Source organism: Bidens hawaiensis, unplaced genomic scaffold (genome assembly GCF_021521415.1).
Source record: "Bidens hawaiensis isolate Kalapana, Puna unplaced genomic scaffold, B.hawaiensis_p1.1 tig00004838_1, whole genome shotgun sequence".
Taxonomy (NCBI): Eukaryota; Viridiplantae; Streptophyta; class Magnoliopsida; order Asterales; family Asteraceae; genus Bidens; species Bidens hawaiensis.
Genome location: NW_027491302.1, coordinates 1,487,099 through 1,511,404, shown reverse-complemented (window position 1 = coordinate 1,511,404; position 24,306 = coordinate 1,487,099). Strand labels below are relative to the sequence as shown.

The window sequence follows — 24,306 nt, the reverse complement described above, 5'->3', positions numbered from 1 at the left end:
AAAAACCTCTTAACTAGCCTAGATCTGAGTTTTTAAGACGAATCTAAGCTCAGATACAAAAATTTAAAATACTAAAAACTTAGATATGGTGATTCTCTTGTGTTTCTAAGGTGTAAGGAACTCCAAAATAGGCGAGTAACACGAAATCAACCTCAAATCCAACAAAAAAACTAAGATCAAAACCCGAAAAGTTTGACCCAAAAACCACAAAAAGTCGTGCCGAAAGCTCTGATACCACCTGTAGGTCTTCTAGATGGATCTCACAACTTGACTCGGATCAATCCGTGTTGTTGGTTAGCGGAAAACACCAACGACACTCGAATCTCGGATCTTAGTTTTGTTTATGTAAAAAGAGAGAAAAAGATTAAGTGGAGAGAGAAAACTTTATTTCTTAATGTTGTCTTGAATGAGATGTTGGAGTTGTGGAGAAATGGGTAAAGTATCCCTTTTATAGGGTCCCCATTTATCCAAACTTTACATACTAAACTTACAAAATAAACGTACCGAGTATGTAAAACATCGACTAAAAGCAAACTAAAACGACATATACAATCCTAAAAACAATATATAATATTGACCCTACAAATATATCAACATAAATAAAAGCAACATTGAGATTAAGAATAACAAAGTAAGTAGTTCAAACATCGAGATGAGAATAACAAGTTAAAACATTGGACTCAAATTGATGAAACGCTAAAATCAATTATAATGTGATGAAATGATGAAATATTTGGTGAAAAACGACCAAATGAATAACCAAAACAATTCATCTAAAAATAATTATAAACTCAACATGTACATATGAATTCTATTAGAGAGCTAGAAACATAGCCCCGGTTTTAAGTAAACGAATTCGTTCAGAGGTAACCGGTCATAGATAACTAATGTAGGAATACGGTTTCTATTAGATAACTATGTACACAAGCATGTTCATAGTCCTAATTTCCACTAAACGATTACGTTTATGGGAAATCGATTATAGACCGCGAAATTGAGATAACAAAAGTAAACCGATTCAATAATGCAACTATGAATGATGTATGTATCTACGCTTTGTGCTTTGAGAGTAAACGAAAATAGCTCAATAATCGACAAAGAACCAAACTAACTATAAACAACCCTCAAAAGGATTAGATACATAAAATTATTTTGATTATGTCCGAATAGAATAATATGTATAAATATACATATACATATATATATATATATAGAAAATGGTTAAAATAAAAATACATAGTTTTGTAGGAAGAGTAGGAATGACATCAAATTTAGAGTTAGAAAACTATGTGAGCATATTTAGGAAACTATGTAGACTAAATCTTAGATCCTAAGAAACTATTTAGTATTTTGGAAACTACTAATCTCAACAACTAGATCCTAGATCCTAGATCCAATAGCCTAGATTTATTTTTACTTTTCCTAGAAAACTATCTTTTTTTACTATAATTCACCCCTATATATATGTGTGTGTGTGTGTGTGTGTGTGAAAAAGAAAAGAAGAAAAACAAAACAAAGCTTCCGATGCCTGTCTTCTCGAAGGTGGGTTTGTGGTATGGAAGTTATTATGGGGACGGCGCCATGATTTTTAACCAGAACTTATTGGCGTTGGCAAAGAATCTGAGATTCGTTTAAGTTTGTGAAAATCGATTGCAAAAACGTGATGCTTTTATAACTCAAGGAAAAATTATAATAATAATAATTTGCATGATAAAAAAATCCTTAGTTAGCGCTAAAGTTTACGAATTTTTTTTAATGTAACGGGGTTTCTGTTAGGCGGTGTCTTAGAAAAAATAAAAGTCGTTAGATAAATGACTCATTTTGATAGAACTGTTATAGTGATAATATAATAGCCTCACGAGCTTAAGACTTGTTTGAAGTAAAAGATTTTACTTTATTTGAAGATTTCATTTAACTTTGAAAAAATATTATAAGAATAATAATGGTAGTATGAATAATAATATTAATAATAATAATAATAATATTGTTAATAACCCATTTTGTTAGAATGAAAATTCTTTTGAAGAAAATTAACATGAATGTACTTCGTATAACACATGAAAATAAAAATTAATAGTCGAGTTTTACCAACTCTCAATAACTATGAAAACGAAAATGAAGACTAATATTAAAATATAAATCAGTAAAACAAAATATACAATTAATTTCATTCAACATAAAAAAAACTAAAATAAAACCTATTTAAAGAAAAAAAAGAAGATAAAACATAATAACATATATTTGCAAACAATCAAAAGAAAATATTTAGTTTATCCGAGAAGATTTTAGGAAAATACTTTTCCAACTACACAATTATTACACGTGGCATGATATTATAGGATGGAAAAATCAAAAGAGCGTGACCAATGGGTTTCTATTCTAAAGAACATTTAAGGAAATTTCGTAAATCTAGAAGAGATGCATTAGTCAGCATAGACCGTGTTAAACCGTGTTAAAACCGTGTTAAAAACGTGTTAAATCTATACATGTGGAAATATTTTGAAATGGAAAAGTCAAAGGTAAAAGGGGGTTGCGGCGCATCTTGTTGCCCGTTTGCCTGCCACTTTATTGTAATCGTTTTATAGTAAATTATATAAAACTATTATCTGACAAAGGTAAAACCGTGTTAAAACGATACTTTGAGACTCTCTATAAATCTGCGTTTAATAGATCCGATCGATATATACTATTGAACAAATTATCACTGCTTCATGATCAGTACTCATAATTGTACTAGGTTGACCATGGGTAAGCAAATTGTTTTATAGAAGTTTTAAGTATATGCACTGTTTATTATTATTTCATTATAAGAAAATGCAATTTTTAGATTATCTATTAACTGTATCAAGCCACAGGTTGGTCGGCCAAATTTCCGACCACTTATCTAGATTTATGTTCATCTAGATCAGTTCACACGATAGCCGCAGGCAACTACACAACTATACTACCATCAACTAACATTTACTCAATATTTCAGAAAACGAAGCCGATGATTGTTACACCACCCAGCTCATCGATATGGATGGAAATTTTAAGGTAGCCGAACTTGATAATTTTATTAAGCAAGTTAAACTTGTAGAATGCGAACTATCATATGTGATTGTTTCTGTCATGGGCCGACAAAGTAGTGGTATGCAATATTAATTATATACAATTCCAAAAGTGAACTTTTTTTAATGTTTTGCTTATGTGATTATTTCTTAAGTTAATTTATATATATGCAAGTTTGACGTGATCAATTATGAATGTGTCTCCTACAGGGAAGAGCACACTACTCAATAATCTTTTTCATACCAAATTCATAGAAATGGATGCTGACAGGGGAAGGTATGCATGAGCTAGCTAATATGCTCATTTTTGTGTTTGTTTTCTTAGCTTGCATTGATTTGCTCATTTCCTAGTTATATATTCTTATGATCTTATCAGATACCAAACAACAAAAGGTATCTGGATAGCTAGATGTCCCAGTATTGTCCCTTGCACTATTGTAATGGATCTTGAGGGTACAGATGGTAGAGAGCGAGGAGAGGTTGTTAATTCGAACTTATATATTTTTCTTTCCAATTATTGTGTTTGTACCATCTTTGTTAATTTTCTCTTATTTTGTAAAATTTTAATAATTTCTTCTAGGATGATACTAAATTTGAGAAACAAAGTGCTTTATTTGCAATTGCTGTTTCAGACATAGTGCTGATAAACATGTAAGTTTGGTGGCTCCAGACAAGTGATTTGAGCTTCTTGTAGGCTTATGTTCTGTCTTTGGATGATTAATAGGTGGTGTCTTGATATCGGGTCTGAGCATGCGGCCAATATACCTCTTCTGAGAATAGTATTCATGGTAAATTACCTGTATGGAGCTGTACGTAGTTTTTTCAAATTCCCATGAGTTGTTAATCGATCTTATGGTTTGTGCTTTTTAGGTTATGTTGAAGTTGTGTCGTCCACATAAAACAACTCTCATGTTCGTCTTACGTGATAAAACAACGGTAAATTTTGTCTCATGTATCTGTATCCTGGTAGGTACATAATCTAATGTGAGTTTGATTCAAGTATTTTCTTTTCTTAGACGCCGTTTGATTGTTTAGCGGACCAGTTGAGGGATAGCATCAAGAATGTAACTTAATGTTCTTGCTTTTTTTCTAATACCAGTAGAGCGCCAATATAGATAATATGTTATTTTATGTAGACATGGGATTCCGTTCCAAAGGCAAAAGCCCACAAACACACCCAACTTGATGAATACTTTAACGTAAGATCCAACATATGAAACTTGTATTTGTATTTTCCTTTTTTTTTTTATCATGAGACATATAAGATTAGTATACGTACGTACATATCAATAATAATATAATATTATAACTTCTCATTAAATGAGTGACCAGGTTGAAGTTGTTGCGCTTGATCATTATGAGTTTCAGAGAGAAAAATTTGAAGAGCAGGTACACATGCATATGAGATTGATTATAACTATTAGTAATATTAATTTTCTTTTCTCTCCAACATATTTTTAGATTCTACTTATTTTCTCTCTTTTGATAGGTGGCTAACTTGAGACAAAAGTTCTCCCAATCTATTGCACCAGGTGGCCTAGCTGCTGATAGGAGAGGGGCCGTTCCTGCTTCTGCCTTTTGTTTTAGTGCGCAAGAGATGTGGAAAGTTATTAAAGAGAACAAAGAACTTAACTTGCTTTCTCACAAGGTAACTGTTGCTGACCATACTTCGTTACCACTTTTATTTTTTATTAAATATGAGAGTTAGAAGTTTTCCAGGTCGTGTGTTTTTTATACCTTTGTTTGCATTAAATCTACATCCCCCACCCCACCCCCACCCCTCGTTTCCACCATCCCCTCTCATCGCATTTTATATAATAACAATAACATAATAATAATAAAAAGAAAATACAAAAAAAACATTAAATAAAATATAAAAACCTTTCTTTATTTAAAGAACTTTAATTAAAAATAAAGGCTCATTCTATTATGCATCTAGTGTTCTTATCCAGACACCTAGAATTCGCAGTTTAGTATAGAATTAAACCTGAAAATGTCAACCTGCGAGTGCAAGAGAATGTCGGGTAGGAATATACGAGGCCTTTTGGTCTATACTCATCGTATTACCGGGAACATGTTATATGGTCGGACAGGCTGACCTATACGTGACCATTCCTAGGAACACACATCGCGTTTAGGGCTAAAGGAAGCGTGTGATCCTGGGAATGGCTAGCGTATAGGTTAGCTTGGTTCCCGGGAACGAATAATACGGTTGGTGTAGACCTATACGTAGGGCTGGCATATCGTGTATACCCGTACACGATAAGACACGAACACGAAATGGGTATACCTGTACACGACACAAAAACTTTTCGTGTACCTGTATCCTAAACACGAACACGAACACGAACCTGTTAATACCTGTAATACACGATAATACACGATAAGAGCTGTTTAGTAACACATATTTGACAACCTGTTTAGGGAATAATAGGTAGGTAAAGATTAATAACTTACCAAGTAAGAGGAAGCACCGGCGGGCGGCGGCGGCTTTGACAGCGGAGAGGAGAAAGTCCGGTGAGGAAGTGGTGGCAGCGGAGGAATCACCGGCGGGCGGAGAGGGGCGACGGAGGCGAGGGAATCACCGGAGAGGGGCGACGGGCGGAGAGGGGTTTGTCCAGAGAAATGGTGGCGGCGATGGAGTGAATGTGGATATCTGAAATCTGAATGTGGAAGGTGGAAACGTGAGTTAGGGTTTGGGGATAATAATAGTTTATAATTATAATATTATATATATATATATATAATTATAAAAATTTAACCAGGTACTTACAGGTAAACAGGTATTTTACCTGTTTAGACACGAAAATTAACAGGTAAATTCGTGTCTACCTGTTTAGTACACAAAACCTGTTAAGGCCTTACCGTTACCTGTTAATGTCGTGCAGGTACGTGTCGTGTATTCGTGTCTCGTGTATAAATTGCCAGCCCTACTTATACGTCCCATATTTTCTCATAATTTTGCTTTAAAATATTTAAATATGTTAGACTGGCGGTTTTGTTGTTGGTAAACAAGTAATAGAATATATTAACCTCTCAAAGTATTTTGGTTAGATTTTTAGATTTTTTTTTGTTAATGATAAAAGTTGTTTTAATTTCACGAAATGAAGAACTTTGCACTCGCTATTAGCAACCATTATAGTCAAAAAAAGAACGGACTCATCTTGCTGGCATCAAATACAATTTGAAGAAGGGGACTCCGAATTCAAGTATATATAAAAATCATAAGCAGACACAAAATCATAAACATACACAACTCCTATATATAATTCAATTGAGTCATCTAAATCATAACGTGGTCCACAGATTTAGCATTTAATGAAAACGGGTTGTTATTCAAGTGTGTGTAAATTCATTTGAGAAATCATATTAGCGTGAGGAGTGTAAGAAACAATTTAAATCAATCTGTTTCTTTTTCTTTTGGGGTAACTTCATAGAATAGTAACCAACTTTAAAAAGTGTTCCAATTAGGTCACTTAACTTTAAAAAGTGTTCCAATTAGGTCACTCAACTTTCGTGTTTGATTAAATTAAAAGTTTTAACATGTTTTTTTTAGCAAATTTCTTTTCTGTTTCACATAGGAAATCTTTTTATCTTTTTTTTGAAGTTGACGTTGAGTGGCGACGTGAATTTTATTTGTTATTTTTAAATTTTAATATAATTAACGTTTTTTTAAAATTTTTAAATTTAACTATATATATTGCAAATTCCGACACCCACATCTTATCATCCATTTCTTTCTTGACGTACACAAAAATCGATGAGACTTGATTTGAAGATTTAGTGACCCGATTTGGGGAAAATATGCATCAGTGACCTAATTGGAACACTTTTGAAAGTTGGTTACTATTTCATGAGATTTTCCCTTTTCTTTTCTCATTTAATTAAATGAAAGGGGTATAATGATAAAGATTGCAATTTTTTTATTTGAAAATTATTAAAGTTTTTTTAAATCACTTTCACTAAGTTATTAATTTAAGGGATTTTTACATATTTTCCTTTACTTAACCCCCTTAATTACATATTTTCTCACACCTAAACAAGCAATTACATATTTCCCTTTTTCATATCAAATTATCAAATTACCCATATCTCTTACCATTAAAAGTAATTAAAAAACAAAGTTATATTAGTAATTATAGAGTTAAACCCACACCATCAAATCATCTTCTCCAAACTACTTCCGGCAAGCTTCTGGCCATCTCATCACTGCCATAAATGACTACCACTATTTTTTCCATCTGAATATCGCCGTCTCATGTACACTTTTTTATTATACTTGAGTTGTTTTGTTGGTAAAAAATTTAAATACCGAACTTTTTTATATTAATTGTAACATCTAGGAAAAACCCACATTTATTTTGTTTTAAAGTTGCCAACTTTGAAGGTTGAAAGATTAAAAATAATCTCAAAGACAAGTAATGGGAAGAATGAGATAAAGAAAAACAAAAGCATTCTTATGTTAAGAAAGTCTATCTCACATGGAAAGATGAAAGAAAGTAAAAGCATTCCACATGGGTATAAATAAGGAATGGAATTTACATAGAAACAAACAAAGAAATGGAAGCTCTTTATAAGGAAGCAAGTTTCCATAAAAATGTTTTAATGTAGCTAATCACTCTCCATAGTCCTAGCGGAGGGAGCAAAGCACCCGACACGCACAGACTCGGACTCGGACTCGGGCGATGGGCGTAATGTGGCGTTTTGATGGCGCACTTGGCACTTCGCATCGCCAAGGGCCGCTTTAGTATTTTTGGATAGTACAAGGACTAAAATTGGTATTTGAAACTTGCATCTTCGCGATACGCGAAGTTGCAAAGCAGGCGCATCTTCACGATATGTGAAGGACAAAAGTCTTGGACCGACATTGAAGCATCTTCGCGATACGCGAAGTTGCATCTCTACATACGTGACACGTGGAGACACATGGCAGCACCTGGCGACACGTGGCAATCCTACTGATGACTCAGCATAGCTAGTGCACCATCGCGATACGCGAAGCAGCTTCGCGATACGCGAAGCAGCTTCACGATACGCGAAGATACACGATTTCAGCTATAAATAGAAGGGTGTTCGTCACTTTTCAACTCACACCAATCACTTCACTTTTCACACGTTTTGCATAGTTTTGCGTGCCGACCTTGAAAAGCGTGCCGACTTCGAAAGACGTACCGACCTGGTGAAGCGTGCCAAGCTCCGAAGCTCTGACGGTGTAAACTCTGTCACGTGATATAGAGTAGAAGTGCTGATCGATCAGTTATAGGCAATTAACTCCAGATACCCGTGGGAGGTAGGGGTTCTGATTAAGTTATTATTTTGTTATTATAATAGCTTAGACCATAGTCGGGGGTATAGCCCGAACCTTGATTACTGATAAGCATAATATATAACTTTTCATAAGCACAGGTTATAATCTACCCCGGTTACCCAAGCCGGGGCAAGTGCAGTAAATTTTACGAACACTACCCCGGTTACCCAAGCCGGGGCAAGTGCAGTAAACAACCATCCCATGGGATTCATTAATACCCAGGCGGAAAGACAACAGACGAGACTCCCCCGCCAAACACTTGAACAAGTTAAAGCGTGGGCGGAGGCACGTCAGAAGGAATTCCAAGCTGAGTTGGATGAACGCTTGCGTTCCGTCCAACAGGCTGACGAATTTGGAAGCACTCGACAACAGCTCAACATGAGCAGTGAGTGCGAGTCCTCGGACGATGATCGGGAGGAATCCGACACCGACGCAAACCCTCGCCATAGGGCGAAAGGGAAGCGTAAGGAAACGGACTTCCAACCGAGAAGGAATTTCGGAGAAACCTTCAAACAAAGGAACGCGGGGGGAAACCCACGTGACTTCTCCAAAACCTTCAGACCAACTGCTGCAAACGCGGGAACATCCAAGTTTGCAAGGGACATTGCGGAAGCAATCGCCCCGAAAAGTGCCAAGCAGATGCCCAACATCGGCACTTATGATGGTATATCCGACCCAGATGATCACCTGAACAGATTCATAGCGGGGGCAACCGTCAGCAACTGGACGGAACCCACGTGGTGTTATATGTTCCAGATGACACTGGTTGGAGCGGCTAGAGCGTGGTTTGACCGTTTACCGGTCCACCACATCTATGATTGGGCGGACTTCCAACACAAGTTCAGCCAACACTTTAGTCAACAGAGGAAATATACTGAAGAACAGTGGACGATCCTCAACTGCGTTAGAGAGGAGGACGAACCTTTACTAGACTTCATCACTCGCTTTAACTCGAAAAAGCTGAGTCTGGGCATTATAAGCGAAGACCTTGTTCGCGCCGCTTTCATCCAAGGCGCCGAATACCCAGAGCTTATCCGCACGCTGACGGGTAAAGACGGCATGCCATCCACATGGGATGCCATCATGACGGCAGCCAAGCGCTTTGCCGAAACAGGGAAGCAACTGGGTGGGGACCTGCCCCAGACTACAAACTTCTACACGCAGAGGACTAGAGAAAACAACGTCCGGACTACCCGGCAAAACAAAAAGAGGAAGCTAAGCATGTGGCAGTCAAGGGTAAACTTTGACACCTCATCCGGCTCTCGCTCCCTAGTAGGCGGAAGGGGTAACACACACCCATCAAGCCGACACCCCAGGTGGACGCCGCTCACCAAAAGCGTCACGGAGATATTTGCCACTGAGAAACTCCCATGGCCAAAAGCTCCAACGGTCCGGCAACGACCTGACGCGGATCAGAGCAAATACTGTGACTTCCACGGTACAAAGGGTCACACCACTGAGAAGTGTTCATCCTTGAGGGATATTATTGAAACATTCGTCTAGGAGGGCAAACTTACACACATGGTGGCATCAATCAGGAATGGAGGGAAGAATGACAACCGATACAAAAGCAACGGACGAAAGCCCGTTGACATCAGCATTCACATGGTTCATGGTAACATCAGAGGAAGAAAAAGACGGACGACTGAACCATGCGCATGGAAAGAAGTTGAGGTGCGCTTCCCGCGAGTGCCAGGAGGACCCAGCAAAGAAGGCCCTAACGTCATCAAAAGCCAGCTGGGGCACTACATCACTTCCCGCACTCTTGTTGACAACGGCGCCTCGTCAACGGTTATGTACAGGCAGTTCTTCGACAAGCTAGATGATGAAGACAAGGAACGCCTGGAAATGGTCTACGCCTCGATGGAAGGGTTCGACGGCAGCACAAACACCCCTCTAGGTATCCTGTCTTTCCCCGTCACTCTCACAGACGGAAAACACTCCCGCACAGAGGACGTGGACTTTGTCGTAAAGAGGAAGCCACACCACACATACGACATTCTCTTCGGGAGAGACGGGATGGCAAGATTCAATGCCGTGGTATCTTCAGTCCACGGCATGATGGGATGGCCAACAACTGAGGGCGTGGCGATGGTCACCGGTATTCCCCAGGTATGCATCGCATCTGTCTCATCAACACCCAAACCAAAGATGGCTAAACCCACCATCACCGAACCAGAAGAATGGGCTTTCAATGGCAAATACCCCGACCAGGCGGTTACCATTGGCCCAACAATCACTGATCCTACGCGCACCTTACTCAAACGCTTACTACAGAAAAACGCTGACATCTTCGCATGGAAACCAGCTGACATGACTGGTGTACCTCGAAGTAAGGCAGAGCATAAGCTCAAGTGTGACCCGGCTTTTACGCCGGTCATACAAAAGCGTAGAGTAATGGGGGCGGAACAAGCTAACGCGTGTAGAACCCAAGTCAAGGAACTCCTTGACGCGGGCATCGTACGCGTTAGCAGATATCAAACTTGGGTTGCAAATCCCGTTATGGTACCGAAGCCTAACAAGCAATGGCGCATGTGCATAGATTTCAAAGACTTGAACAAAGCATGCCCCAAAGATTGTTACCCGTTACCCGAAATTGATCTTAAGGTAGATTCGTTAGCACCGTTTCGCCTTAAATGCTTCCTTGATGCGTATAAAGGGTACCATCAAATCCACATGGCCGTTGACTATCAGGACAAAACCGCATTTCGGACGCCCGATGGCACATTTTGTTATCAAATGATGCCATTCGGACTTAAGAATGCCGGGTCCACATACCAACGCCTGATGGACAAAGAGTTTCATGCCCAAATTGGGAGGAACTTGGAAGTCTACATGGATGACCTGGTCATCAAAAGCCTTGACCCAGAAGCGATGTTGAAAGACATCGAAGAAACATTCAACACACTCAGAAGGATAAACATGAAGCTCAACCCGAGCAAGTGTTCCTTTGGGATGGAAGAAGGGAAGTTCTTAGGAGTCATTGTTACAAAAGATGGCTTTAGAGCGAACCCTGAAAAGGTCGAAGCCATTATCAAAATGGAATCACCTACTACCATCAAGCAAGCTCAGACACTGAATGGACGCCTAGTTGCACTTAACCGCTTCTTGGCAAATCATGCGGATAGGTCGTTCCCATTCGTGTCGACGCTGAGAAACTGTTTAAAGAAAACGCACTTCCGCTGGACACCAGAAGCGGAAGCAGCTTTTCAGGAAATTCGGTCACGCTTGATCGAACTCCCAACGCTCACAGCACCAGAAGCGGGAGAGGATTTAATCCTATACCTCTCCGCCACAGATAGAGCAACCGGGGCCGTCCTGCTAGTCGAGCGAAAAGGCATCCAGATGCCGATCTACTATGTTAGCCGTCTTCTAACAGACGTCGAAACCCGGTACTCTACCCTGGAAAAATTAGTCTTAGCACTTGTACAGGCTTCACGCAGGCTAAGACGGTATTTCCAGGGTCACCCAATTACTATTCTCACCAATTTCAAACTCGTAAACGTTTTAGGCAAACCCGAACTGTTGGGACGCCTAGCCAAATGGGCAATAGAATTGGGAGAATACGCGATAAAGTACAAGCCAAGGCCAGCCATAAAAGGCCAGGTCTTGGCCGATTTTATTGCCGAAGTCCCCGCCTCGCGGGAGAAAGAGTGCCAGGACGAGGCTCAACCCTCTCCAGCATAGGACATCGATGAGGTCTGGCGACTTTACACTGATGGAGCAGCCAGCAACGAGGGCTCAGGAGCAGGGTTAAAACTAACCAACCCAGCAGGCCAAGAATACACTTACGCTATTCGACTAGATTTTCCAAGTACGAATAACGAAGCTGAGTATGAAGCATTCTTGGCCGGGTTGAGGATTGCGCGAAAGATGGGAGTAAAGAACTTGGAAGCCCATGTGGATTCCATGTTAGTAGCCAATCAGATAAACGGGACGTACACGGCCGTGAACGACACAATGGCCCTGTACCTCGCTCAAGCAAAAACCCTCATGCGCGATTTTAACGATTGTAAAGTCATACACGTCAAGCGTAGCGAAAACAAATCTGCGGATGCGTTAAGCAAGCTTGCGTCATTGGCTTTCACCCACTTGGGAAAGGACATCCGCATTGAACTCCTTGGAGCACCATCAGTCCCACACAAGGAAGTCTGTGTCATCCAAACCGGCACAGAAACGTGGATGACACCAATAATAAATTACCTTGCGGCGGGTATACTACCAGAGTCGAAAACACAGGCAAGAAAACTACGCTGTAAAGCACTGAACTATCAACTCATCGATGACATCCTTTACAGACGTAACTTTCTTGGCCCACTCCTCAGATGCGTTGACGACCAAGATGCCAACTACCTCCTAAGGGAAGTACACGAGGGCATCTGTGGGATACACGCAGGTCCACGCGCAGTTGTAGCTAAGCTAAACAACGCGGGATAATTTTGGCCGGGGATGCATACGGATGCGCTGGCGTACATCAGAAAGTGCAGGTCTTGCCAACTTTACGCGCCCAACACGCATCGCCCGAAAAATGAACTTGTTCCAGTCACCTCTGCATGGCCATTTCAGAAGTGGGCCATCGACGTGACAGACCCATTTCCCACAGCAGCAGGGAACGTCCAGTTTCTAGTGGTCGCCATCGACTACTTCACCAAGTGGATAGAAGCAAAACCCTTAGCCCAAACGACCGCAAAACATATCAAAAAATTCATTTGGGAATTTATTATTTGTCGTTTCGGGCTTCCACAGAATTTGGTGAGCGATAACGGCACCAACTTTGCTGACAAGAAGCTGCAACAGTGGCTTAAAGAACTTCAAATCACCCACACCTTTACCTCAGTGGCGCACCCGCAGGGTAATGGTGAGGTGGAAAGAGCAAATAGGAGCATCGTCGACGGCATAAAGAGAAGACTATTGGAACACAGATCCGGCTGGGTGGACGAAGTTCCACACGTCCTTTGGGCACACAGAACAATGAAAAAGGCAAGCACGGGAGAAACTCCGTTCAGCCTCACTTATGGCACTGAAGCCATGGTCCCGATCGAAATTGGTCTACCCTCACCAAGGGTCATGATTCAACCAGAAGACAATAATGCGGAAAGACGGTTAGACCTCATGCTAACCGAAGAACGCAGGGACTTAGCCGCAGCGCGTGAATAGAACTACAAACGACAAATGCAAAAGTACTACAACACGCGGGTAAAACTCTGCAACTTCAATGTAGGAGACTACATATTGCGTAACAACGAGGCTTCGAACCAAGAGCGCCCAGGAAAGCTGGCCCCTGTCTGGGAAGGTCCGTACGTTATCAAAGAAGTTCTGGGAAAGGGCGCATACCGGTTCGAAAGGCTCGATGGCGCTCCCGTCCCACGAACATGGAATGGAGCTCAATTACGCAAATGTTACATGTAGATCAATTCCAAACTTATAAAGAAACGGCCTGGGGCCACTTCTAATGGAAATGATTCTCTTTTATCACATTGTGTTGATCGCTTTACATTTATACTTATAAACTTTCCGGACGATATGCCGGTATTCACCGCATAAATATGGAAAGACGTTGCGTGTGGAAGGCGGCAAAACCCGCATAAACACAAAAAACGACAACCTTCACGCAGGTCAGTTAAAGGCGAAGTTTGGTCATCCCTCTAAATGAAAGTGCCGGTATTATCCGCACAAATCATGGTAGAGGAAACTGAACACTAACCTATTAACAACCGCGCGTCAAACGGTTAATTTATCCAAAACACTGGGAAAATTGCTAAAATAAACTAAAATATGCATGCACAAGCCATGTAACGTTTATAACGCAAGTCCCAAAGATTCAAAAGTAAGCGGGACTATACCCCTTACCTTGGCAACCAAGTAACTATAAGACGGGTGCGGGTACAGTGTCAAGGCAAAACCCTTCACATACTTAGCACCCGCAGGGAATTGAAGCCAAGAATACCTCGGCAACCAAGTAACTATAAGACGGGTGCGGGTACAGTGTTAAGGCAAAACCCTTCACATACTTAGCACCCGCAGGGAATTGAAGCCAGGAAAACCTTGGAAGTAAAGTAACTATAAGACGAGTGCGGGTACAGTGTCAAGGCAAAACCCTTCACATACCTAGCACTCCGCAGGGAAATGAAACCAAGAAGGATCTTTTGGGCCATGCTTGCGGAAACGGGAATAACATCCCCGCATAGCGGGAACGTCGAGAACTAGATTGTTTGAAGCTCCAAGATGGAATTGGTTGTTTAAACATAATTGATCACTATGTTCAAAACTACCAAAAACTCATGGAGAATCTACACAAGTGGAACTCAACGCTCCTGACTTGCGAGGAGGTTACAGACCTACCCGCATCATACCCAAAGATCAAGCAGAAAAGTCGGGAATTTCAGCATGTGACATTAGGACTTCCGCGGGAAGAATCCCCATGGAAAACCTTAAAACTAAACCCTTTTCAAAACCCTTTGCTTAAGTCCAAAAGTTCACCTCACTTATTAACAATTCATGAGAAGAACATTGGACTGGGGGGACTTGAAGAGGTAGGTCCCAGCAGAGCCCAGTTGGACCCGCAAGACTCACCTCAAAAAGAGACGTCTGCGCAGTTGGACCCGCAAGACTCACCTCAAAGAGGGACGTCTGCGCAAAGACCAAACTCGCAAGACTCACCTCAAAGAGAGACGTCTGCGCAGAAACCAACTGGATCCGCAGGACCCACCATGCTCAGAGACGTGACGTCCTTACGCGCAGTACGCAAGCTGTTCCCGCAGGAAACGCCTCCCAATGGTCGACGTACTCCGCCTGTTCCCGCAGTAGCGGATACTAGCCATCAGGGAAGGCTACCCGCGCAGCAAGGCTACACGCACAAGGCACTTAACTCTCATAATAATTCAGTAATGTCACCTGAAGAAGGAGTGAGCAAGCCGGGAACACTCCCGCACAAAGCCGGGAAAACTCCCGCCCAAATGAGCCAGTCCGTACGATACTGGAGGATCTTTTGTACTGTACCTGACGAGGTATGGACAAAAGATCTGACCAAAGATACGACAGCTCCTTGACAACAGTATGAAGAGCAGCACGCTCTTGTACTGTATGTCACTATTAGCCGCTGCCTACTCACCAACCTGTCGGAGGACGTGCATAGCCTGCAGTTGGTGGAACAGGAATAGTACACAGCCGGCCTGGTCACTATCAGCCGCTGCCTACCCACCAACCACCAGCATGGCATGTGCGTAGTCCACAGTTGGCAGAACTGGAACACTATTCAGCCGGCTGTACCTTCTTGGAAACCTACATTCGGCTATAAATACTCCAACACCTTAGAATGGTATGATCATCTTACATCTTATATCTTATATCATCTTATCTTATATCTTGATATATTACCTGATATCTGCTCTAGTCATTCTCTTAATATACACTTATATTCAAGAGCAATCTAGTCTGATTCTCACGCCGGAGGGTGGTCACAAGGAGGTACCCCCCCCCCTTCTCAGTGACGAGCTCACGGTGTCTGTTTTGCAGGTCATCAGAAGAACCATCTTTGCCGGATCTAACCCCTCGTGGGAAACATCTATTTAACCCCCAGATTACCCGTAATCTGCCCGGGGTCACTTAGTGTTTCTTCACAAACATATTCCTTCTCCACCTTCCCATCCTCTATTATCTTTTGGTATCAAATTGATCGATATCGTGAGGTTTGAATTTAGTAAGTTGTCATTATGGTCACAAGCGTAATACCGACAAGTTAACAAGCGGAAATTGAAGCAGTGATGAATCCTATCGCGAATACATATGTGTAATTGATATCTTTACTCATATCCCAACATCTGTCAGATCAAATATAGGCGCCCCTCTTTTACCCATCAAGATTCCACCAGCCTTAAACCTATGTTGCGGCTACTTTTCACGTTGAGGTCTATAGAGCCTTCCAGATCCTATTTGTTCCGCATGTAATCACCGTTTGCACATGTGTAGTCACCATTTACACATGTGTTAAGCTTGTTCATTAATTTTATTCAAATAACCCTACACTATGCTCCATTTTCGTCATTCTGATTATCTTAATCTTCCAAAAGTAACTCTACTTCTCCAGAGCCTTCCGGATCAAAATATTGAGGTGGTCCTTACAAAAACGACACCATTTTCAAAAACATAGGATGGTTTCTATTATGGTTTGATGAAGTGTGATGAGACTGACACACACATAGTTTAACCCATTAGTTTCTTTTGACCATAATGGCTAATTTTTTTTAAATTGCATACATTTTCCTAGTCAGAATAATGAATAACCCTGCAAGTTTGATGCGATGAATCAATATACATATACATATACATTACGTTACTCCACGTATCTCTAGAGCCTTACGGATCCTTTCTATCAATATAAATGTACTAATCACAATATTTTATATATGTGTTATATGTAGGGTTGCAAACGAATTGAATATGACGAGACCTTGTCAGTGTTCATCCGTTAAGCTTTTTCCAGACAAACGGACGGTTTATGAAAACTCTAGCGAACGAAAATTTCTGTCAGTGTCTGTCCGTTAAGCAAACAAACACATGAACACTATTGGACAAACAAATTGTTCACATGCACTAATAGACAAATAAACACACGGAGACTAATGGACAAACAAATGCGAATGAATATTAATGGACGCAAACATTTTTCAAAATGTTTTGTTTAGTTTTTATTCAACACTTCCATTAAAAACGATATAGTTTATTTTAAATTAGTTTAAAAAATATGTGTAATATACAAACATGTTTAAAAAATATACGATCGTATCTTTCAACTGAAACACGGCATATAGGGCTATACTTAGCGTATCAATCCAATTACCCAAACAACGAGCAAAACACCCAAATTACATTCTCTGGGTCAATACCCCGGACATTGGCCTATACGCGGCATATAAAATTCACAAACTCCTAGGCGACCATAGAATGTTGAAACATCGGGATTAGTGAATTCAATACACTGCACATAGGCCTACACGCGACGCATTGAGAGCGTCTGGATAAGAAGTGAGTGTTTAAATAACATGTCCCAAAATAAAAGGGTAAAATTAAAAAGAACTAAGATAGTACTAAAATGAAAAATGCTTTATTTTTTTTTAGAACGGCATGTAAAATGCTTTTGTAGGGTGACTTATTTCATTAGTAATTGATTAATTAATTAAAGAGGAAATTTTAAGAGGTATATTAAGATTTCCTGTCTTTTTACAGCTTATGGTGGCAAGGGTACTATGCGAAGACATTGCTAATGAAAAATTTTCTTCCTTTGCGGAAAACAAGGTATGTATATATGGATGCATGCTAAAAAACGTTATATGAGCAGCCTGAGAAGCAGCTAGGTGGCGCCACGCATCTTTATAACTCTTAACATAACAAATGTGGCTCCATTGTATGTGCCGATCACAGTTAAAATATATGACCCTGACATACCTTTTTTACACACCCCAATAAAAACACAGCAATGCTATACTCTAATAAAAGAAATAAAATGTTTGATTTATAATATTAGTATAATAAATAACTAACGGTTAAAAAATTTATTCACGTTCATAAAATGCTGAAAAAAAAGGGTCAACACCAACGATATTTGAATTAATAAATGCTACAGGATTGGCTTGATTTAGAAATGAATGCAAAATCTCATCTAGTCCGAGGTTTTGAGAAGATGCTTAAATTACTGCTTGACAATTGTTTGTCCAGGTAATTAATAACAGCCTGTTGATTCTTCCATTTTCCTTAATATAATACTCTTACGTATTTTTGTTGTTTCAGTTATGATGAAGAGGCTGAGTACTTTGATGGTAATTTTGCATATGCACAGAGAAAGAAATTGCATGAGAAATTGAAGGAAGTAATGTTTCTAGCTTGTTGGTTGCTAAATGTGATTTAGTTTTATTTATGTCCTTACTGCATGCTTTTGGTATCTTTTAGCTTATCCGACCAACCATCAAACTGATGTTGAAATATATACAATCCGAGGTGCTGCATGAATTCGAAACAGCATTGAACAACGCTTTGCATAAAGGGCAGAGATTTACACAGGTGGCTCGAGACTGCACTGATAAGTGTATGATCCAATTCGATAAACTATGCGAAGGTATATATTGTTATCAAGAAACTACTTTTTATTCTAGATTCAAAGATACTAGAAGCATTAGGTTTTGATTCTGAATATGCAGATGCCACGAAATTAGCTGGTTTGGACTCTACTAAATTAAGGAATACTTTTTCCAGCTCTTTAAATTCATATACTGCTAACGTTCGAGATCGCAAACTGCGTGATCTTCCAACACAATATGAGGTATAAAAGAATGCTATAATTCTTTTCAATCAAATATGCATATTATGTGTGAGGTTATTGGAAGAAGTCTTAAATATCGTTTGCGTATATTGACATAGCTATGTCGCGTGAAATTTTTATAAGTTGCGACTGCTGCGTAAATTTTAGTTGGGTAACTTTTTTTACATGTTGCGTAGTTTTTATGCGTAATTAGCTAACTTTTATGCATAATCTATTTGCTTTATACGTAATTACTTATATCTATGTTGTGTAATCTTCTCACTTCAAGCATAATTATAGCGTTGAAGGCTCTTTGTATGTTTATTGGATCTTTTACGTGCATACATGTGTGTGTATAAGGGTGTGATTAAATGAAAACTCATCTTATTAAAGAGAAAACTTAAAAATTGTTAAAAAATTATTTTTTACTTTTTTTAAAAATTATTTTGTAGTTTTTTTTTAACATTATTCTTATATGTTGTTATTTAATAAAAAAAAATGTCGGTAACCTCATCGGTGTAGTGCACATGTATAAAAGTGTGCATTGCATATATGCAAACATGTTGTATTGAATATAATAAAACACTATTGCACATATTTGATACATATTATTTTATATATGCAATATAAGACTAATACACACATCGAATACACATTAATATGCATGTGTAATACAAACATTAACGCAAATCTGCACTATATCGACTTTTATTTTATTTTTTTATTTTTGGGATATAATACAACACCACTGCACATATACAATACACAAACATAAAAATACATATGTGTAATACAACAGTATCATACAGTAATACGTATGTGCATTACAATGTTTTTTTTTAATTTTTTTATTTTTTTCAAGTGAAAAGGGTAACAAAATATAAAAATAATGGCAAGAACTAAAATTTGAAAATATTTTTTATTTTTAATTAAAAATAATTCTTTAGAAGTTTTTAAGTTTTTTCTCTCTAATGATAAGTTTTCTATTAATCCTCTTCACACACACACACACACACATATATAAAGGAGATTTCTTTTGAGAACCACTTTAAGTTTTAAAAACTCAAAAGATCTCAACGTAACATTTTTTTGATTTTTTTACATATACGTAATATATGTAGGTTACATATACGTAAAAAAATTACAGAATTTTTTACGCACCGAGTCGACTTTTTACATATGTGTAATGGACGTTTAAATTAGTGTAATCACTTTACATCTTTATTCTCTCTCATACTTTAATTTTTTAATTACATTTAATCTCATCCACAGAATCTAATCTATTTAATTAAATGTGTGGTCAAGAATGAAGTTTTTAAGTTTTTAAAACTCAACAAAGTTATCAAATTATCCCTCCCATATATATATATATATATATATATATATATATCCCCTATATATATATATATATATATATATATATATATGAGGGAGATTTCAAATGAGAACCACTTTGAGTTTTAAGCACTTGAAAGAACTCAACATAACAATTTTTTTTTTGAATCTTTTTTATACGTACGTAATATATGTAGGTTACATATAAGTAAAAAAAATTACAGAATTTTTTACGCACCGAGTCGACTTATTACATATGTGTAACGGAAGTTTAAATTTGTTTAATCATTGTACATCTTTATTCTCTCTCCTACTTTAATTTTTTAATTACATTTAATCTCAACCACATAATCTAATCTATTTAATTAAATGTGTGGTCAAGAATGAAGTTGTTGAGTTCTTAAAACTTAACAAGATTCTTAAAATATCTCTCCCCTGTATATGTGTATATACACACACACACACACACACACACATAGGGGATGGTTTGGAAGAGGAATGAGATTACTGCGAGAAATAAATATGAGCCACTAGTTTTATTTTAGTTTTTAAATGCTTAAAGATAAATGAGAAAAGTATTAATGCATGTCCTCTCTTCAATTAATATAACTAATCAAATTATTATAATTGAAAAATATTAAAAATTTATTTATTTTGTAACTTATTTTTTCTCCCTTGAATTTTTATCCTACAAAGTACAATTTATTCATAGATTAAAATTTCTTTCTATCCAAAACCAATTTCTTCCAACTCAATATATAAATATCCATCAACACGTAGTTACATTGTGATGAATAATACAAAAAACTATCTTACTCGTGTTTGTATTAAATATCAACAAAAAAGTAAACAACCTACACAAAAATATATAACTTACAATTGTTTTAAGAATAAGAAAACATATAACCTACACACGAAAAACATATAACCAACATATAAAATTCAGCATCAATTAACTATACACGCACACGAAAAAGTATAACCTACACACGAAAAACATATAACCTACACTCGAAAATTTTATCCTACACAATACAATTTATTCATACGTTAAATTTTTTTTCTATCCAGAACCAATTTCTTTCAACTCAATATATCAATATCCATCAACACGTATGTACATTGTGATAAATAATACAAAAAACTATCTTACATATGTTAGCATTAAATGTCAATAAAAAATTTACAACCTATACAAAAACATATAATGTACACTTGTTCTAAGAATAAGAAAACATATAACATACATACGAAAAACATATAACATACACTTGTGTAGGTTGTATATTTATTGTTTATATTTAATAGACACATTTATATGATATTTTTTTATTATTTATCTCAATAATTTTTCTAAGTATATTAATTGAAAAAAATATTATGTTTTGATATTTATTATTAAAAATTACGTGTTGATATATGCTAATAAATTGGATGGAAATAAATTGTTTGTTAATAAAAAGAAATAGTATTATATGAATAAATTGTATTTTTGTTGGATAAATGAAGAGGGGTAAATAAATTATATGTAAAACTAAATTAGTGTTTTTACCTTTTTAATTATTATAGTTAAATTAGTTAGGTATATTAATTAGAGAGAGATTTATTATGGTTATATTAGTTGTATTAATTTAATAGAGAGAATGCATTTATTGTTGTATTTACATTTTTTTCATTTATTTTTAAATATTTAAAACCTAAAATAAAACTAGTGGCCCATATTCATTTCTCACAGTAATATTATTTTTCTCCTGAACTTAAACATGTATATTTATATATATTAATATTATAAGACATATATTAATATTGTTTGTTGGTTTGTGTGCGCTGAATCGATCCTGATCAAATTTCGGTTGAATCGTGGGGGAGGGGGGGGATTTATTACTTTGTGTTTATAATCTTCTTAAGAGACCGTTTCGGGTGGGAGATATGAACCTTTTATGTGTTTGAAAATTAAAATATAGTAGTAACGTCTTATTTAAAACATTGTGATTCGATGGTTAATCAAATTTTGTAATTCTAGAATAAGATTAAACAGGTGTTGTGTGGTCCGGTGGAACGTCATCTAAAAGAAGGCAGTGATGGTACTTGGCGTGCAATAACATCACTTCTTAATGATGAAACTAAAAAAGTTGTCATTAAGCTCTCTTCTGCACTTGCTGAATTTGAAATTGATGAACAAGACAAGGAGCAAATGATTTTAAATTTGAAGAGCTACGCAAGACAATTAGTAGTAGAAAAGACAAACGAGATGGTGAAAGAAGTCGTTCCTCTTATGAATCAAAGGTACTATATGCCTGCAAATATTCACATTTCTGTTTAAATAGAACTCATTAGAAATATAATAATCACACAGATTAAGAAGCATGTTCGTCTACACTGAGGGGACCAAAAAGCAAGATATTGAGGTTATAGCTTCAAAAGCCTTGAAATCTGTAAGAATCTTTATTAGAGAATATGTGATATTGGATCTATTATCGTTAGGGATTGCAAATGTGACCCATTATGTTGAATACGTTATAATAAAATGTATATAATAGGTTAAATTAGAAAAAGAAAATGATTGAAATGGGTTGACATTTCATAAGTTTGTTTGTTTGTTTGTTTTAATGGAATGAGAAACCGGATGAAACTTTTTAGTTTTTTTTATTTTTTTAGTTTTTTATTAATATTTTGAGTTATTATTTTTTAATTATTTTTTTTTAATTTTTTAACGAGGGGTTTTGAAATAAGTCAAAATGGGTAGATTTCAGAAACCACTCATTAAAAAATTCAAAAAAAAAAATATTAAAAAATGATAACTTGAAATATAAATAAAAAACTAAAATATTTCCTCCGTTTTTCTCGTTTCATAAAAAAAAACAACTCAAGAAATGCCAACCCGTTCCAGTCATTTTATATTTATAGTTTGGCCCAATAAACATTTTATTACAACCTATTCAACCCATGGGTCACATTTTCCACCCATAATTGTCGGTAACGGCGGCCTTATAAAATTACTGATATATGTATATTTATCTTTCAGGCTTTGAAGTTGCTTTCCGTCTTGGCTGCAATTTGTTTGGATGGAGATAATAATACAATTTTTGTTACGCTAGATGGCATTATCAAAGGTCGTGCGGACTCAAGCACATGGGAAGGGGTATCACGTCTAAATGAATATTATAGGTTTTATCCAATCTTAGTATCTAGTGATATAATACTTACATTGAATGCATCTTATTTAATAGGTTTCAGCTACAAACACACTTATATCTCCAAGTCAGTGTAAATTGATATGGGAGCAAGTTCTAGCTGAGAACATGAATATACGTGATGCATTGGTATGGCTCTTATCATATTTTGTTGACTGCAAATGACCGATTTTTTTTATTGTTTGACTTCTTTTTGATGACCCTTTAGGTATCTGTTAGTCATGGTGATATATTATGGAAACGTGTAAAACTAGTAGCCAATGTGTCCCTATTGGTTGGGGGAATCGCAGTTGGTATTACAGGACTATGCTTTGATCCTACTGGAACGGTAACTGCAACCAGTGTTGTGGCTGTCAGTAGTATAGTGACTGATGTTGCAAAGCTCGCCCAAACACTTTTTGAGTAAACCAAGTCAACTTAATTCAAAACACCGCTTGGAACGGTGAAGTATGTACCATATTCTAAATGTTAGACTTGTATTCTAAATATTAGTAATAAACTATGACATTGTAGTACTCTGTTTTATATACAGAAATCCTTGAAGCCAATAATCTAGAATACAATATACAATCAATAATTACACGACTATTCTCTTGTTTTATATTGTAACATTTCGGGTTTTTATCGTATTCGTTTGTTTTCATTTTATCATTGTACGAACCTTATTCGGATCCTAATCTTCAATAATACTTTGCATTTATAAGTATTTAAGTCTTCTTATGTTCACTTTAGGCCCTCATACTTTAGATAGTGTTTAATTCCTATTTAATTCATAAAAAGTTCATTAAATGATCAAAAATCCAAACCACAAGGACTATTTATGTCAAAATTGGATCCCCCCCCGGTGGCCGAAGCGCCGCGCGACGGCGGGCTCCAAGGTAGCCACGCGGCGCGGTGGTGGAGCTGGGCAGATTGCTTGGCCGATTTCGTTTCCTATCTCGTTTTCGGTATAAAAATCGTATATTTTAGGCATATGTGAGTGAATTAAGGTCCAAGAAAACGTATTATAACTAAAATACAAGTCCCTATTCGTTTCTTACTGACCAAGATCAAATCTTTGGTTTATTTCAGTGATTTTGTCATTAAAACCATATTTACTTACTTAAACGAGTGTTATGACCATAT

General features: G+C 37.3%; 1 protein-coding gene across 1 annotated transcript; it reads left to right on the top strand.

The window, feature by feature from the left end:
• The first annotated feature begins 3,017 nt into the window (after positions 1-3,017).
• LOC143628169 (protein ROOT HAIR DEFECTIVE 3-like) lies at positions 3,018-23,587 on the top strand. The gene is made up of 20 exons (XM_077097820.1): positions 3,018-3,130; positions 3,261-3,327; positions 3,427-3,529; positions 3,631-3,701; positions 3,775-3,838; positions 3,921-3,986; positions 4,067-4,114; positions 4,187-4,249; positions 4,383-4,439; positions 4,540-4,698; positions 17,584-17,652; positions 17,981-18,072; positions 18,145-18,223; positions 18,304-18,469; positions 18,552-18,673; positions 22,011-22,273; positions 22,344-22,482; positions 23,013-23,129; positions 23,218-23,310; positions 23,390-23,587. Exons 1-20 carry the CDS (start codon positions 3,019-3,021, stop codon positions 23,585-23,587), a joined length of 2,148 nt encoding a protein of 715 aa, XP_076953935.1. The 5' UTR covers position 3,018.
• The last annotated feature ends 719 nt before the right edge of the window (positions 23,588-24,306 follow it).

What these genes read in the sequence shown, in the direction of transcription:
- LOC143628169 (XM_077097820.1), top strand. Translation starts at nt 3,019, where the DNA reads ATGGATGGAAATTTTAAGGTAGCCGAACTTGATAATTTTATTAAGCAA. An exon ending in GTTCCTCTTATGAATCAAAG is followed by an intron (nt 22,274 to 22,343) that starts GTACTATATGCC and finishes ATAATCACACAG; the next exon opens with ATTAAGAAGCATGTTCGTCT. An exon ending in TGAATATACGTGATGCATTG is followed by an intron (nt 23,311 to 23,389) that starts GTATGGCTCTTA and finishes ATGACCCTTTAG; the next exon opens with GTATCTGTTAGTCATGGTGA.